The sequence below is a fragment of the Echinops telfairi genome, unplaced genomic scaffold (genome assembly GCF_000313985.2).
Source record: "Echinops telfairi isolate 266 unplaced genomic scaffold, ASM31398v2 ScPeMD7_29;HRSCAF=101, whole genome shotgun sequence".
Taxonomy (NCBI): domain Eukaryota; kingdom Metazoa; phylum Chordata; class Mammalia; order Afrosoricida; family Tenrecidae; genus Echinops; species Echinops telfairi.
This window is the reverse complement of record NW_022103926.1, coordinates 8,734,418-8,750,608: the sequence shown is the minus strand read 5'-3', so window position 1 is coordinate 8,750,608 and position 16,191 is coordinate 8,734,418. Positions and strand designations below refer to the sequence as shown.

Here is a 16,191-nt window from a genome sequence, read left to right as displayed (position 1 = left end):
TTAAGCCCCAAGCCCAAACCAAAACTGTCGCTGTGCACTGGGTCCCAATTCATAGCGACCCCGTAGGGCAGATTAGAACGGTCTCAAGAGCTTCTCAAGGCTGTTAATCTTTACAGAAGTAGATTGCCACATTTTCACAGCGCGGCCACGGGTTCAAACCACTGACCTTTGGATCAGCAGCCAAGCGCTTAACCCCTGGGCCGCCGAAGCTCTTCATAACCGAAGTCCCGAGTGACCAGATAACTTCCCGGGTCTCGAGGATGGTGGCTGAGGTGCGGAACCATTGGTCAGTACCGACTCACGGTGACCTTGTGCGCAGCCGCAAAAGGAGACACTGCCCGGCCCCGGGGCCACTGTCCCAAGGCTCACCTGAGCCCACGGTTTGCAGCCACGGTGCCAACCTGTCTCAATGAGGGTCTTGCTCTTTGGAGCTGCCCCTCCACTTGACTAAGCATGACGTCCTCCTCCAGGGACTGGTCTCCCCTGACAACACGTCCAACTTCGTGTGGTCCTCACACCATCTTGAGTCGCAGAGCGGGAGACCCTGAGAATCTTGGAGGGTGGGGTGGGAGGATCCCATCTACCAAGGGGGCGGCCCTAACTGCAAAGCGGGCGTGCCCGATGTGCAGCGGTGTTGGTCTGCGGAGGGGAGGCCACAGACGGCTAGGGGTGCAGGCAGGGGCCAATCCCAACCACGAGCAGTGGTTGGTGAAGGGGCCGTGTCCGAAGTCATCTGGGGTTGCTCACTGCCCCCACCCCACCCCTCCAGGGCTGAGGGCGCATGCGCAGTCCGGCTACTCGGTCCTGCTGCGTCCGGGGACAAAGTACGCGCAGTTCTGGTCCGGACGTCTGACCCGGGCTTGGCGGACTGCAGCATGGCCGGGCCTGAGCTGGGGTCGCTGGAGCAATGCCTAGAGAAACACCTGCCACCTGCGGAGCTGCGGGAGGTGAAACGTATCCTCTACGGCAAGGAGACCAGGTAGGGTGCAAATGCTGAGCCGGTGAGGTGGGGGTCCCGAGCCCACCATGGGCACGTCTTGGGGGTGGCCAGGGAGAAGGCTTTAAGGTCTGGGGGTCCTAAAGTATGGCATTAGGACCCTGAATTGGGAAACCGAGAGCATCGGGCCCTGGGTGTCATGGATCCAGGGTGCTCTGGGGCTGCTGGGTCAGGGTGATGGTTACAAAACCCCCCCTCAGTACCACCCACCTCTCCTCCCAGAGGTGCCCAGACTCCATCCTGCAAGGACCCGTCTGAGTGGGAGTGGGGGTGGGAACCTGGGGGTGCATAAGGAGCCACTCTTTCCCATTGGCTGCCCCCCTCCCCCGGCGTGAGTGACCAGTCTCGAGTGCCCACCCCCAAGTTTTGAGTCTGCTCCGATTCATGGTAACCCTGCAACTGTTCTGAGACAGACCACCAGGCCTTTCTATGGCAGCACCTTTGGGTGGGCTTGAGCTGACAACCTGGTGGTCCAGCAAAGAGGCTCCCCCATCCTTGCTCACCCCTACACAGGAATAAAGCTCAGGGCCGTGGAGCCAACCCTAGCACGGCCACCCTGCAGGACAGAAGGAAATGCTCCCTGGGGTCTCCCACACTGCCACGGGAGCTATGGCCACGTGCCCTGTGGTTTCTTTGCTTCCTTCGAACTCTCCCATGGCTTCTATGCCTGACCCTGCCACAGGGGCCTTGCTGTCCACCTCCCGATGTCCTCTCTAGAGTGACACCTGGCCCTCCTCCTCCCCCACCCCCAAGCTGGCCAGAGAGGACCTAGAGGCAGTGACCTTGAGGCTGGACTGCAATGGGCATGGCTGCTCTCACAGCCAGTAGCAGGTGGGCGGGGTGGGGGGTAGGGTTGACTGGCCCTGGGAGATGGTGCTCTTCCCAAACTTTCCCAAGAGTTCTCCCCCACACAGAGGGGACCCCCTGCTAGACGCCTCTGTTTTTTTTCTGAGAGTTGGGGCTTCAGAAGAAAATGTGGTAAAACGATGAACGTCTCAGCTCCCGGGGAGGGCACGGTGCGTTGGTTTTAAGGGTAGGGTGCATGCTCTCCTGATAAGATCCTGTGCGGAGCTGAGAGGGAGAGAGCAGAAAACCCTGTGTGTGTAGGGGGAGGTTGCGGGGGTCAACAACCCACAGCTGTCTAGTGGATTCTGACAGCAACCCTGTAAGGGCAGACCAGAACCGTCTTCTAAGGTTTCAGAGGCTGTCCATCAGTACAGGAGCCTGCAGCCTCATCTTTCTCCCTTGGAGAGGCCAGTGAGTTCGAACCAGCGACCTGGCGGTCAGCAGCCCCACAAGCACTGCTGGAGCTCCTTAGCGATGAAGAGGAGTCCTTGTTTTTCATCCTCTCCCCTTGTCCCCTTTGGTCCTCCGCTCCCTGTGTGCACGTCCCTTTTAAGGTAGAGTCTAATTTTAATTGTTTACAATTACATGGTGCCTGACCATGAAGGAGGCGAGGGAGAAGTAGGGGGGATGGGACATGGAGGACGGGGCTCCTGGGGGGGTGCCCAGGGCTGGGGCCCGGCAGCTGGGCCTCGCTCTGCATCCAGTGAGGCCTGCAGGGACAGAGACGGGATGCTGAGGAGGGGCACAGCCTAAGGCTCCCATGCTGTGGCGAGGGGGCACGAAGGGGTAGGATTTGCCCCCTTTGTTGAGTTTGGGGGTTTAGTCTTTTCAGAACTTTTCTGTGAAGGTGGGCAGAGCGGATTCGTGCCCCATGCAAGCATCCACACTCTGTGTCCTGGCCCTAATGAGACAGCTCTCATCCATCTGTCTTTTCCAGGGTGGTGGGATAGTGGTCACTCAGTGGGCTGCTGACCACAGGTCAGCAGTTCAAAGCCAGCAGCCTTTCTGTAAAGAGTGACAGTCTCAGAAACCCACGGGAGCACTTCTCCCCGGGCTCAGAGGGTGGCCATGAGTCGTATCGACTCGGTGACAGTGTGTTCGCTTCTTGGTTTTTCAGCCTCTCCCACCACTTGTCTGTTAGGTTGTCGTCCTGCATGGCTTGTGTGTGGCTTTGCTGCTGAACGTGCTGTCCCTGGTGTTTCTAATATGCCAGCAGGGTCACTTAGAGGCGAGGATGGCCAGACTTTGCCTCGCATCTGGGGACGTGTTGTCAGGAGAGACCGGTCCCTGGAGAAGGACATCGTGCTTGGTCAAGTAGAGGGGCAGAGAGAGGGAGGGAGCCCTGGACGACACGGATGGACCCAGGGGCAGCAACAATAGGCTCGGGCATGGGAACCATTGTAAGGAGGGTACAGCACCAGGGGGTGCTGTGGGTCGGAACCAACTCCACAGCACCGGGCAACGGCAGCCGGCCCCTTCCTGCCTCCTGCTTGTCTCCGACCCAAAGGTACCCTTTTGGTCTCCTGGGCGTGGCCCCTTGGGTGGGCACCGCCCTGCTACCTTTGTGTTGAAGACGACATCCTGCAGGCTGACTGGGCAGGCAGGGTGCTGGGACGCTCCGGGGTGGGGAATGGAATGGCTCACTGGGCTGCTGACCTAGAGGTTTGAGGTTCAAGTCTTCCCTGAGGTGGTTGGGCAGAAAGGCCCAGTGATCTGTGGGGGGTGGAGTGGCGATGGCCCAGGGAGCAGAGGGCACTCTGGTCTGCAGGGAGCCTGGGGAGAGGGGCGGGGACTGCTCTCAGAGTGATGCAGTCAGGGAGAGTGGACCGTGGGCTTCAGGGACAGTGAAGATGGTTACAGCCTCCTGGATGGCCAAGGGGGACAGGTCCCCGCCCTTCCCCAGAACCCCCTCCCAGGGTACTGGGCCTTCTGCCATAGGCTCAGCTCAGGAGGGTGTAGCCACCAGCCCCTCTATCTTCCCAGGGTCTGCCTGAGCGAGCCATTAGAGTTACCCGAAAGCAACTCGGGGTGCCCTGGCGTCGTCCAGAGGGGTGCTGACTGGCTGAGCGTCAGCCCCACCCCTGTTGGCAATGGGCCCTGGGTGTGCATGGCAGGCGGGCTAGTTGTCAGGGGCGGGGTGCAGCCCAGAGCTGTCAGGGGGCGGCTGGGAGCAGGGCTGACAGGACTATGATTTTGAAGAGAACGTCTTTGAGAGTGATGTAAAGTGGGAGGGGAGGGGGGTTATTCTTAGATCTCGGCTGTCAGGTTACTTCTGATGTGTTCCCGGGAGATTTCATAACACCCCCCCACCCCAGGGCCCTTGTCCTGGGGACAGTGGGTGTCGGAGGGGTGTATCCATGGTGACTGTCCGCTGGGCAGTGTTTGTTGTAAGTCGCCCTTCTGTGTTCGTTGCTCCCCTGACCCGGCCAGGCAAGCCCTGAGCTCTGTCCGTTCAATGGCTTTGACACAGAAGCCACCATCAGACAGCCATGGGTGCGGGGTGTCTCTGAGATAAAGTCCTAGTGGGAAATGGCCACAGCACCCCCACCCTGGCACCCCAAAGCCACATGCTCCAGTCTCCACAGGCCCTCCTACCCCCACGGCCTGCCCCTTCCCCAGTCACAGCTCAGTGCACGTCTCGGGGTCAGTCTGGGCCCTGACATGGCTGCTCTGGTGGTCCCCCTGGAGAACCCACCCCCATGATCCCTCGAACCCCTGACCACTTCGCTACGTAGGGTGCAGGAGGGACAGGGTGGCTGGAAACGCCGTGGCCCTCATCCGTGTCTCCTCCCTTCTGTCCTTCCTAGGAAACTGGAGCTGCCCCTCGAGGCCCTGGACGCGGCCGCAGCCGGGGACTTCGAGCTGCAAGGCTACGCCTTTGAGGCGGCCCCCGAACAGCTGAGGGGGCCTCGCAGCGTGCGAGTGGGGCTGGTGCAGAACCGGACGGCCCTCTCCACCGATGCCCCCGTGGCTGACCAGGTGTGTGAGTATGCCCGCCCCAGGCCCAGGCCACCACCTGTGCCCAGGCCAGCCTGCTCCGTTCCACCCTCCCCAGTGGCCCCTCCAGATCATGATCAGAAGTTCTGTTTGCTAAGTGGCAGCTGGCACTTGGTGCAGGGGCTCTGCCAGTATCTCCCGCCGGGGCACCCCAGCCCGGGCCGCTGGTGACCCTGGTGTGGCTGTGTCTCTCTCGCGCGCAGTCACAAGCCCTGGACCGGCAGCCAGGGACGCCTAGGGTACAATCGGCAACTGTAACCTTGGGAAACTCGGTGACTTGCTGCCATTGTGTTTGATGCGATAGGACAGGGTAGAGCTGCCCCCTTGGGCTTCCGGGACTTCTAAACCTTTACCAGAGCAGACAGCCTCATCTTTCTCCCAAGGAGTGGCTGGTGGGTTCGAACCGCTGAGTGTATGGCTAGCCGCTCAATGGGCAACCAGAGCTCCCGAAGACCCACCAGTTCTTCACGTGTGAGTGTGTTTCAGCTGCCTAGGTGGAGGAATAAGCAAGACTGAGAACCCAAATCCATTGCCGTTGAGTGGATGCTGACTCACAGCGACCCTCTAGGACAGGGCAGACCTGCCCCTGTGGGTCGCCAAGACTTTCACTCTTGAGGGGAGTAGACATCCCCGCCCTTCTCCTGTGGGGCGGCTCGTGGTTTCAAACTTTGGACCCTTTGGATTGCAGCCCAATGTGTAATTCCTGCACTATAGGAGCTCCTGTCATAAACATAGAATAAAGAACTTTATACCAACAAGTCATCTTTTTAAAAACATTTTATTGGGGGCTCTTACAGCCCTTATTAGCATTCCATATATTAGCATTGTATCAAGCATATTTCAATTCTTACAGCCCTTATTAGCATTCCATATATTAGCATTGTATCAAGGATATTTCAGTTGTATCAAGCATATTTGTACGTATGTTGTCATCATCATTTCCAAAACATTTTCTACTTGAGCCCTTGGTATAAGCTCCTCTTTCCCCCCCTTCCCTCCCTCGTGTATCCTTGATCAATTATCTGTTGTTATTGTTATTTTGTGTCTAGCACTGTCCCTTGTCTCCCTTCACCCACATTTCTGTTCAACACGTAATCTTATATCAAAAGAAGGCACCCCATCTCAGTTCAACTCCAGTCCATAAGTCTGATGGTAGGCCCCAAATCCCTCTTCAGACTCACGCAGCCTCAGGCCGGATCGCAGGGCAGTGGGTGCAGCGTCTCAGGACCCAAGGTCGCGAAAAGCATGACAGGGCACAGGCAGCTCTCCGGATCTGGCGGGTGTGCCCACCCCTGAGGCCAGCAGAGTCCCAGCACGCAGGAAGGCGGCGGGGCAGAGAGTGAGGCAGTTCCAGTCAGTACCAATGCCCAGTGACCCCATGCCTAACGGCACCATCATTGCCAACATTGCTACATGGTTGCCTGTTGTTGCATCTGGACCTGGCCTTACCAGTAGCGCTAAACCTAAAAAAACGAAACCCACTGCCGTTGGCTCGACTTGAACGCACAGCGGCCCTACGGGACTACGTCGAACTAACTGTCCCTGTGGGTTTCTGAGAGTGTCTGTCATTAAGGAGGTACACAGCCTCATCTTTCTCCCCTGGGGGGGGGGGGGCTGTTGGGTTGACTAGTGGCTCTCCACTGAGCGCCCCCCTCCCTCTGCCTTGCCAGGTCTCCGCCCTGCACCGCCGCATCCAGGCCATCGCCGAGGTGGCCGCCATGTGCAAGGTCAACATCATCTGTTTCCAGGAAGCTTGGAGTAAGTCTCTTCTCTGCCCCAGAGCGGGTTGCCGCACCGCAGCTTCCAGACACCCAGGGAGAAGGCCCCTTCTCTGGCGCAGCCCTCTGCCCACAAACTTCGCCAAGACACCCCCCCTCCCCCATCTTTGCTTCACCTTGACGAGGGCTTGCTGCCGACTGTTCAAAAGTATTTCCTCCCTTTTCTGACTGCTAGGAAAGACTCTTGGTCTGCCGCTTCAGGGGCCCCCCAGCACGGGCACACCGCCCCCCGCCACGTGGTCTGAATCCACTCCCTGGGCCCAATCTGCCCTCAACGTCTCTCTTTTGAATATAGTTTTATTGACATCTATGTCACATCCTACAGTTTAATAGTTTGGTCACGTGAAGATTTGTGTAATCATTGCCACAATCAATTTCAGGACATGTTCTTCTTTGTCCTACTCGTTGTTAGCGCCCCATTCTGCACTGCCCCCCCCCCAACCTCCCCTGCCATGCCCCTGGTAATTATTAATCCACTTACCTACCTGGGATTTCATATACAGAAAATCCTATAAAACACACACAGCAACCAAACAAACCTCAAAAAACAAACAAAAGCACAATGACTAGACAACACCGAGAGAAACCTCCATCAGAAAGCAACCAGAAAATAGTAAAAACGGAAACAACTTTAAAACGGGTCCAAGGGGCGATAACATGATAGCTACATGAGCCGTAAACGACTTAGCCTTGCTCTCTGTCCAACAGCAAGATTATGCACATCCCTCAGCTTTGATCCGAGGGGATCTGCCAGAGGCTTAATCCATGCGTGGACCCTGCAGATGGACTTGGGGCTCGCACTGTCATCCACAGCCTTCTGCACACCAGGTGCTCACCGTCTAAGCTCTGCTGCCATTCCCTCCTCCGGATTTTGATGGCATTGTTTACAATCCTTGGATCACACAGGCCAGTGCGCTTCTTCCATGCAGCTTTAGTGGGTCCCTCTCTTGGATCATGGCCTGGTCTTGGGGTGGGGGCGGGGGCGCTTATTCTACATCAATAGAGGAATCCTCTGGCTTGTTGCACAAACACATCTAGATTTTTTTTTTTTTTTATCACAAAGCCTTGGTGGTGCCGGGCACAGGCAAGACTCCAAGATGTTGGTGTAGACGCAGAGAGTGGGGCAGGGCAATGGTTGAGCCGGTTCTGACTCCGTGACCCGATTGGACAGAGCAGAACGGCTCCTTAAGGTTCCTGAGCCCATCGGGTTCTTCGGGAACAGACAGCTTCACCTTTCTCCCTGGGAGCGGCTGGTGAGTTGGAACCCGTGACTTTCCAGTTTGCAGCCCGATGCTTAGCCCTGAGCACCACCGGGGATCCTTGTAATCGCCTAGGAACACTGCAACTCAGTTGACCCCGCCATGGCTCCCCACCGCCACTGAGCTGATGCCTGAACCATAGTGACCCAAGGAGACAGAGTACAGCTGCCCTTGTGGGTTACTGAGACAGTAACGCTTTACAGGAGTAGAAGGCAGCCCTTCTTGTAAGCCACTGCCCCCCCAGGACTTCTGTCCCTCTCGATGGGGGTGGGCGAGATTTGCTTTGTCCTCCTCTGGGAGGTTCTCGCCTTCTGCGGGTTCAGGCTTTTTCAGGCCCAGCCCTCCCTGGCCACGTCCAGATGGGAGCCCCTGACCACGGGCATCCTGTTAAGTCCGGGGCCCCAGGAGGGGACTCACCATGAGCCGTGGGGGCCGACGAGGATTCTGGGGCTGGAGCTGACGTGAGTGCCACCTGCATAAACCCAGCCTTGCAGAGGCTGGGGCCCATGGGGGTGAGGGTGGGGGTGGGGGTGAGGCTGCCTGGGTGGGCTGGAGGTACTGGCCCAGGGCTGCTCCTGGGTGTTGCACGTGTCCTTGAGAATAAGGGCTCAGAAAGCAAGCTGTGGACTGAGAACCCCTCGCCCCAGCCCCAGCCCCACTGCCCTCGGCTCATTCTGACTCAACAAACAGCCTCTCTGTAGGATGGAGTTGAACTGCCCCTGACAGGAGCCCACAGCCTCCTCTTGCTCCTTCAGAGCGGCTGGGGGTTCGAACTGCTGCCATTGAGGTTAGCAGCCCAGGGCTTAACCACCTCAACGGTGCCACCAGAACCCCTCAGCCTCCTCTTGCTCCTTCAGAGCGGCTGGTGGGTTCAAACTGCCAACCTCGGGGAGAGCAGACTGTTGTGTAACCCACAGTGCCACCGAGGCTCTTTGGAGGTCCAATAACCGAGACCGGTTCTCCATTCTTTAACATGTGGAATGCGGGCGTCGGGGGAGTGGGGGACAGGGCGGACGAAGGCACGAACAGTGACTGGTCCTTGGCAGAAGTCCTGACAGCTAGGGCGATGGCTGTGGGGCAGAATCTGGGTGCATCTCCTGTCTTTGGAGATGGGCAGAGTCCCTCGAACTCGGCCCTGAGTTTCTCTGGGGGGAAGCGTCTGCCCTGTGGGATCTCGTTCTGTGTTGGAATCACCTCGATGCAGTGGCTTTGACTCTCCCCCTCTCTCCTGCTTAGGCGAGGGTCCATGAAGAAGGATTGGTTACTGGGATTCGCGCTCATACGAGGACACGGGTCTCTTTCAAACAAAGTTCTGTTTAGACATGCCCCTGCCATCCATGGTGACTGCAGACCAATCCTCTTGGGAATACACTTGTCTTGGGCTCGTTGGGGTGCATTCATACAGAGCAGGCTCATCGAAGCAATGGCCTGCGAGGGGTCTGCTGGGCCAGTGTGTCAGTCCGATGGACTGAGAATAAAATTCATAGACACGCCTATGTGTATAAGAAAGAACTTTATATACAAGGAAACATCCCAGTCCAGTCCAGATCAAGTCCATAAGTCCGATATTAGCCCATACAACCAATACCAGTCTATAAATTCCACTTTAGATGCACACAGCCATGCAATAAAGCTGAACTCAGGAAGATGACAGGCCCGTGGGTGGGAAGTCTTGTGGATCCAGTGGCATTGTAAGCATCTCAGTGCTGGCTGGGGTCTCCATGTGGTTCCTCCAGTTCCTGGCACTAGCGTAGTTCCATGTGCCTTGTCAGCTGCAGTGTCTCCCAGGGAGTGAGCCGGTGTCCCACCTGAAGAGAGCTATTTATCTCTTTAGTGCCTCCAAATGAGGTCATCAAGCTGCCACCTGATTGACAGGCTCAACTCCACCCCTTCACTCATAAGTCTCAAATTGAGAACAGATCGTGTAACAACCACAGCCAGTTGGATGCAAGGCTGACAGTCAGCTCAGAAGTTTAGGGTGACTCTCGGGCGGGGGGTGACGAGATGAGAGCATCCCCTTGATTGGTTTTTCTCATGGGATGATGGGGGTGGGGGTGGCTTCAAGGACGACGTTGTAAGGAAGGAGCTTTGGTGAAGGCAAAGGCCAAGAATGTCAAGCTGAGTGATTATTTTCGTTCCCCCCTGCCCCCCTTCACATCAAGGTACCCGTTCATTCTTTGGGAGCAGCCGGTGCTGTCCTATGAGGCTTTTGTTGGAAAACCTTACCTCCCCGACCCTCAGCCCTGCCCCTGCCCCTGCAGCCTGCTTCTTGTTCCCCCAACCCAAAGACCACTGGGCAGATTCTCGATTCACATGCCCCAAGGACCTTCAGGCTGCCCTCTGGGCACGGGGACAGATGGAGATCCCAGAGCTCCTTGGGAAGAGTTAAGTTAGAGAGATGGTACCACGGGGCCTCAGAAGCACCTGGCACCTGCTGGAGGCTGTGTGTGGAGAAACAAGAGCTCCCCCGTGGCTGTTTTCTGTCCCCTAAAGGTTTCTCTGAGGCCGCTGTGATCCGTTTTGCTTTAACCTCGTATTTTCCCAAAGAGAAAATGAAGAGCTGGTTGTGGGCTCGAGGAGGGCTCATCTCCTGGAGCTCTTTCTTACCTGCTGTTTGCTGCATGACCCAGGCTGCTGGCAGCTGTAGGCCCTTCCTCCCAGGCGGCTCGGTCCCCAGAGAAGCGCTTTCTAATCGCCTGCCAAGAAGGAGGCAGACGGGGCCCCAGGGGAGTGCTGGACTCTCAGACCTTCTTTCTCAGTGCCTCCCCCCCTCCACCCACCCATGGCCATGACCCAACGTGAAACACCCTCTGGAGAATGGGTTTCCAGCCTTCTCTTGGGGAGAGGGTCTGGGCAAAGCACTGCTTCCTCCCCAGACCCAAGCAGCCCACGCCCCCCCGCCCCCTCTTCCCCATCCACAGGCACCTCTGCTCTCTAGGAGGGTCTGTGGGAGAGTGTGGGATGGGGGTGCCCCTGGTCTTCTCCGCTGCTGCTGGGGACTCTGGGTTTTCAAACCAGCTGAGCTAGGAGGGGGCTCTGAAAGTTCCTGGGAAAACCCCCATTGTCTTTGAATCCCAGTTTTCCTCAAACTTTTTGAAGCCCCCCTGCCCCCTGTGCAGGCCTGCTTTCCTATCTTGTGGCTTTCGGCCCATCTCTGGGGGACCCAAAGGGGCGGCTTGACTGTCCTGTAGGGTCGCTGTGCGTGGGAATCCACTTGACAACAGGGAGAGGCAGTGGGTTAAGATTTCAGAAGCCGTAAATCTTTAAGGGTTTTAAGGAACTGCTGCTGACCTTGCGGTTAACGACCCCAGTGTAACACCGTCAGGACTCCTCCTGGTCCCTGGCAAACTTAACTGCCACGGAGACACTCCTGACTCACGGCGACCCTGCAGGACAGCGTAGAACTGCCCCTGTGGGTTTCCAAGATGGTGACTCTGTCTGGGGGTTCCTGCCAGGCCGGCCCTCCACAATTCAATTTCTGCCCTTTATTGGGACTGGGAAACTCATCTGGCAAGGCCCAGCACACTGGTCTCACCTTTGAAAGGAGCCCTGGTGGTGCCCTGGTTAAAGTACTCGGCCGCTGTATTAGTCTAGGTACTTTGGAGAAACAAATCCACAGCAACTCATGTATAAGAGAGTTTTATGTAAAGAAAATGTGCATCATGAAAACATCCCAACCCAATGCTGCCCAAGCCCACAAGTCCAACATTAACCCATTAACCCAACACCAGTCCACAAAGTCCTCCACCTCACAAAACAGGCAATGACGCCGACTGCAGGAGGAAAGCTGAGTCGGTAAACGAATAAACATCTCAGCACTGGCAGGGGTCTCCACACGGCTGCTCCAGCACCCAGGGCTGCATCGGGATAGGTCCAGGTGGCTTCTCCTTGGGGATGTCTTGTAGGAAGTCAATCTTGCAAGCTGAAGCAGGGAATTGGTAAGGCAGCTGCACCTTGGTGCGACCATCACAAAGCAAGAGACCCGAGAACTAGAAAGGCGAGGCTCACCACCCATTTATCCCTCCGCCTTTCAACCAGCCCCACATGTGATTATCGGCCAGGCTGGCACAATTAACTAACTCAGCCGCTAGCCACAAGGTCAGCAGTTCGAACCCACCAGCTCCCCCGTAGGAGAAAGATGAGGCTGTCTGCCCCCAGAAAGACTGACATCCACGGAAACCCAACGGACACAGTTCCACCCTAGCCCACAGGGTCGCTATGAAACGGAGTCCGTTTGTAGGACTCTCAGGAGCCCTGGTGGCACTGTGGACTAAGCACTGGGCTGTTAACCACAAGGTCAGCAGTTCAAAGCCACCAGGCTCTCTGTGGGAGAAAGAGGAGGCCGTCTGCTCCCCTGAAGACCAAAGGGCCGCTCTGAGTCGGAATGGCCCCGGGCCAGAGTGGGTTTGTGGGCCCTGGATCCCCTCACCTGCAGCCACACCATCTGAATCTAGAGGCTGACCCCGAGTTGATTAAAGAGGGGCCAGCCCGGCACCCTCTTGCTGCAGAAGGCCTGGGTGGTGGACTCTGGGTCTCCCGCCCCCATCCATTGACATCAGGGCACTGGGTAAACAGGAAGCAGCGACAGCAGCCAGGAGAAGAGGACTTGGAAGGAGATGGAGAGACGGGAGGTTTGGCTCCCTTGGGGCTCTTGTGTGTGTGTGTGTGTGTGTGTGTGTGTGTGTGTCCTGGCGTCCTGAAAGCTGAGAATTGATGGCCAGCGAGAGATGTTGGTGTGAGTGCCTGCTTCTCTGCCAGCCTCCTTAAAATAGCTGGTGCCTCCTCCCAGAGGCCAGCCTGGCCCCACGGGCTGCAGTTGGCTCCAGCTGCTGTCCACTCGCCTGTCTCCCCTGGGTGGCCACCGGTAGTGAGGCAGGGGTTGGCACCTTCTCACTGAACCAGGAATGGTGGGCACAGTGGGTTAAGCAGGGACCGGCTCACTGTAAGGTCTGTGGTCCAAACCCACCAGCCCCTTCTCGGAGACAGATGAGGCAGTCTGCTCCGGTGACCACTGACCTCCTCAACAACCCAGGGAGCCGATCTACTCTGCCCTAGAGGGTCGCCAGGGGTGGGACCCTGACTCCACAGCAGTGGGCGGGCCCTGGTGGAGCACTGGGTTAAGCACTGGGCCCTCACCGGAAAGGTTAGCAGCTCCGAGAGAGGAGGAAGAGGCTGCCTGCTCCTGTGAAGACCTACAGCCTGGGAAGCCCAGGGGTCAGGTCTACCCTGCCCTGCAGCATGGCTAGCGGGCAGCACTGACTTGACGGCAGGGGGTGTGGACTTGGGGCGTTATTAGGGCACAATTTTATGGGAGATAGATATGACTTCCTACTCCCGTAAAGAGTTACAGTCTGGGAACCCCCCCAAGGGCAGCTGTCCCCTGCCCTGTGGGGTCACTGTGAGTCAGCATGTACTCGATGCCACTGGGTGGGAGATGGGCACAACCTTAGGGCCAGGGTCCTGAGGGTCGGAGTTTTCTAACTGCCCTGTGACATGCTTGACCAGGCCTCCAAGGCTGAGCTCGGGGCCTGACATGGTGACCTAAGGGGAGCGGGAGGGAGTAAGTACTAGGAATAACAGGGAGGAGGACTCGCTCACCCCCTAAACCACAAAAAAAATCCCAAACCCACCGCTACCGAGTCCGTTCGGACTCCTAACTGCCCCTGTGTGTTTCCAAGACTGTGAACTCTTTCTCTCGTGGAGCAGCTTCCAACTTCCTTCGCCGTGGATTCAAACTGCCGACCTTGAGGTTCGCAGCCCTGCTGGTAGCCTCTACCACCACCTGGAAGCTCCCAGACGGTGCCATCAGTGAACACGCTCAATTGCTAGCCAGAGGCTTAGGGGTCCGAGTCCCCCAGAGGCACCTCAAGTGAAGGGCTCACGCGGCCGTGTGAAGAGTCAGCCATTGGGCACCCCTGGTGATGCCCGCACACAGCGAGGGCGGGAACCGTGTCTCTGAGGGGCACTGGTGGAAACTGTCTGGTGAATGGGTGCTTGGTTGTGGGCACCTCACCATTGGAGCAGAAAGCCCTGCCAGGCCCAGTGCTTCTGCCGCCCACCGGGATCCGAGGGGATGGGCATCCTCCGCCACACCCCTCCCCACCTGCCCCAGAGGAAGTGGCACTCTGAGCCGGTGTTTGTGGGGGGTGACAAGCTCGCCCTGGCAGGACCGCGTAGGTGTGCAGAGGCTGGGGAAATGGCAGTAAAGAGTAACGGAAATTTCCCACCCGCTCTGTGAAGTTCCTTCCGATGGGTTTACAGATAGAAGGGGCTACTGGAACTTCCCCCCCAGCTTTTAAAAAGACATGTTGGAATCAGAAGACACTGGCTTTCCAGCCTCAGAACCCCCAGGAGGCAGTCGTGTCCCGTCTTGGGGGGGTCGCTGGCAGTCAGAATCGGCTGGACGAGCTTCGGAGGGTTGAGCTTGAATCGCGAGGGAAGGAGATTGCCGGCCTTTCTTGCGCAGTGAGGCCAGGCCCGTGGGGAGAACACACGTCTTCCTTGGTGTCTCCCCAGGGGACCCGTACTTCCCGGGAGGTCACCCGTGGGGGGCTCCCTCTACCGAGACAGCCCGTCCCTGGGTGGCAGTTTTTTTTAATATATAAATACTTTTATTGAGGGCTCTTACAGTTCTTATAACAATGTATATACATCAATTGTATCTAGCACATTTGTACATACATTGCCATCATCATTTTTTAAATTAAAAAATTGTAATCATTTTATTGGGGACTCATACAGCTCTTATCAGTATCCATCCATCCATCCATGGTGTCAAGCATATTTGTACATATGTTGCCATCATCATTGTTTAATTAAAAACATTTTTTAATCATTTTATTAGCGGCTCATACAGCACTTATCACAATCCATCCATCCAGGTCAAGCACATTTGTACATTTGTTGCCATCATCATTCTCAAAACATTTGCTTTCTACTTGAGCCCTTGGTATCAGCTCCTCATTTTTTTCCCACTCTCCCTCCCTCATGAACCCTTGATAATTTATAAATTATTATTTTTTCATGTCTTACACCGACTGTTGTCTCCCTTCATCCATGTTAATGCTGTTCGTCCCCCTGGGGGGGTGTTATATGTTGATCATTGTGATCAGTTCCCCCTTCCTCCCCCAACCCTCATGGTATCCCAACTCCCATTATTGCTCCTGACGGGTTTATCTGTCCTGGATTCCGTGTGTTGAGAGCTCTTATCTGTACCAGTGTACATGCTCTGGTCTAGCCGGATTTGTAGGGTAGAACTAGGGTCATGATAGTGGGGGGAGAAGCATTCAAGAACTAGAGGAAAGTTGTGTGTTTCGTTGGTGCTGTGCTGCACCCCGGCAGGCTCATCCCTTCCTTGTGATCACATGCTGAGGGGCCCAGCTTCCCTGAGAAATCCTGTGGTCAAGCTCTGACCATTGGGCAGGCAGCAGCTGGGGCTCTGCTGGCTGGGAAAGGTTTCTTTTGCCCCTGACTTTGAAATGGGTGCAGGTTTACAGAGCAGGTGGTCAGCTTTATATCCAACAAGGCAGGCACATTTTGTTCCACCTCATCCCTGCCATCCCCTCCGTGGGTCCTCCCGCATCCTGCGTCCTCCCTGTGTATCCTCTTGGCACCCCTCCTCCCTCCCTAACCCTGGGAACTCCGTCCTGAGGCCAGGGCTGCACCAGCATGGCTCTTGATTCAAACAGGGCCGTGAGTTCCAGCCCAGCCCAGAAGGTCGTAGCCTCGAGGGTTCCGCCAGTCTCTGACTCTCTGGTCTCCCTTCTGATTCTGCGTTCTGTGGGGAGCTGCCCATATGTTGGCATGTTGTCTCCTTAAGGTTGTAGCAAGGACATCTGGCTCCATCATGAAGCCCCGGAGGGTGGGGTTGCTCAGGGCCCAAGGCCGATTCTTGTTCTTCTGTGGTGGCCCCTTCCCCATGGCTGCCCCCATCCCCGCCAGGCTGAGGGCCCCTCTGAGCCGAAGCAGTGGACACAGCCCTGAGTCGGCCTGCCCTCTGATTCCAGCCATGCCCTTCGCCTTCTGCACGAGGGAGAAGCTGCCCTGGACGGAATTTGCCGAGTCTGCGGAGGACGGGCCCACCACCCAGTTCTGCCAGAAGGTAAAACATGATGTGAACATAGCACCCCCCGACCCCCGACCCACGGGGCTCCGCCCAAGGCCACAGCTGTAAAGGCACCATCTGCGGCTTGCTTTACAGCGGAGCGTCGCGAAGAATGATTTGCCACCTTTTAAAATTGCCCGGTCACTTGCACCAAGGAAACCCTGGTGGCGTAGTGCTTAAGCTTTGGGCTGCCCACCTCGAGGTCAGCAG

The 16,191-nt window shown here is 56.9% G+C and overlaps 1 protein-coding gene across 1 annotated transcript in view; it reads left to right on the top strand.

Annotated features, from left to right (window-relative positions):
* Positions 1 to 800: 800 nt before the first annotated feature.
* UPB1 (beta-ureidopropionase 1) overlaps positions 801 to 16,191 on the top strand; it is a 32,244-nt gene continuing 16,853 nt past the window's right edge. The window contains exons 1-4 of the mRNA XM_045289569.1: positions 801 to 979; positions 4,651 to 4,822; positions 6,511 to 6,598; positions 15,884 to 15,978. Coding sequence (XP_045145504.1) covers positions 876 to 979; positions 4,651 to 4,822; positions 6,511 to 6,598; positions 15,884 to 15,978 — 459 coding nt within the window. The 5' untranslated portion in view covers positions 801 to 875. The remainder of the gene's footprint in view (positions 980 to 4,650; positions 4,823 to 6,510; positions 6,599 to 15,883; positions 15,979 to 16,191) is intronic.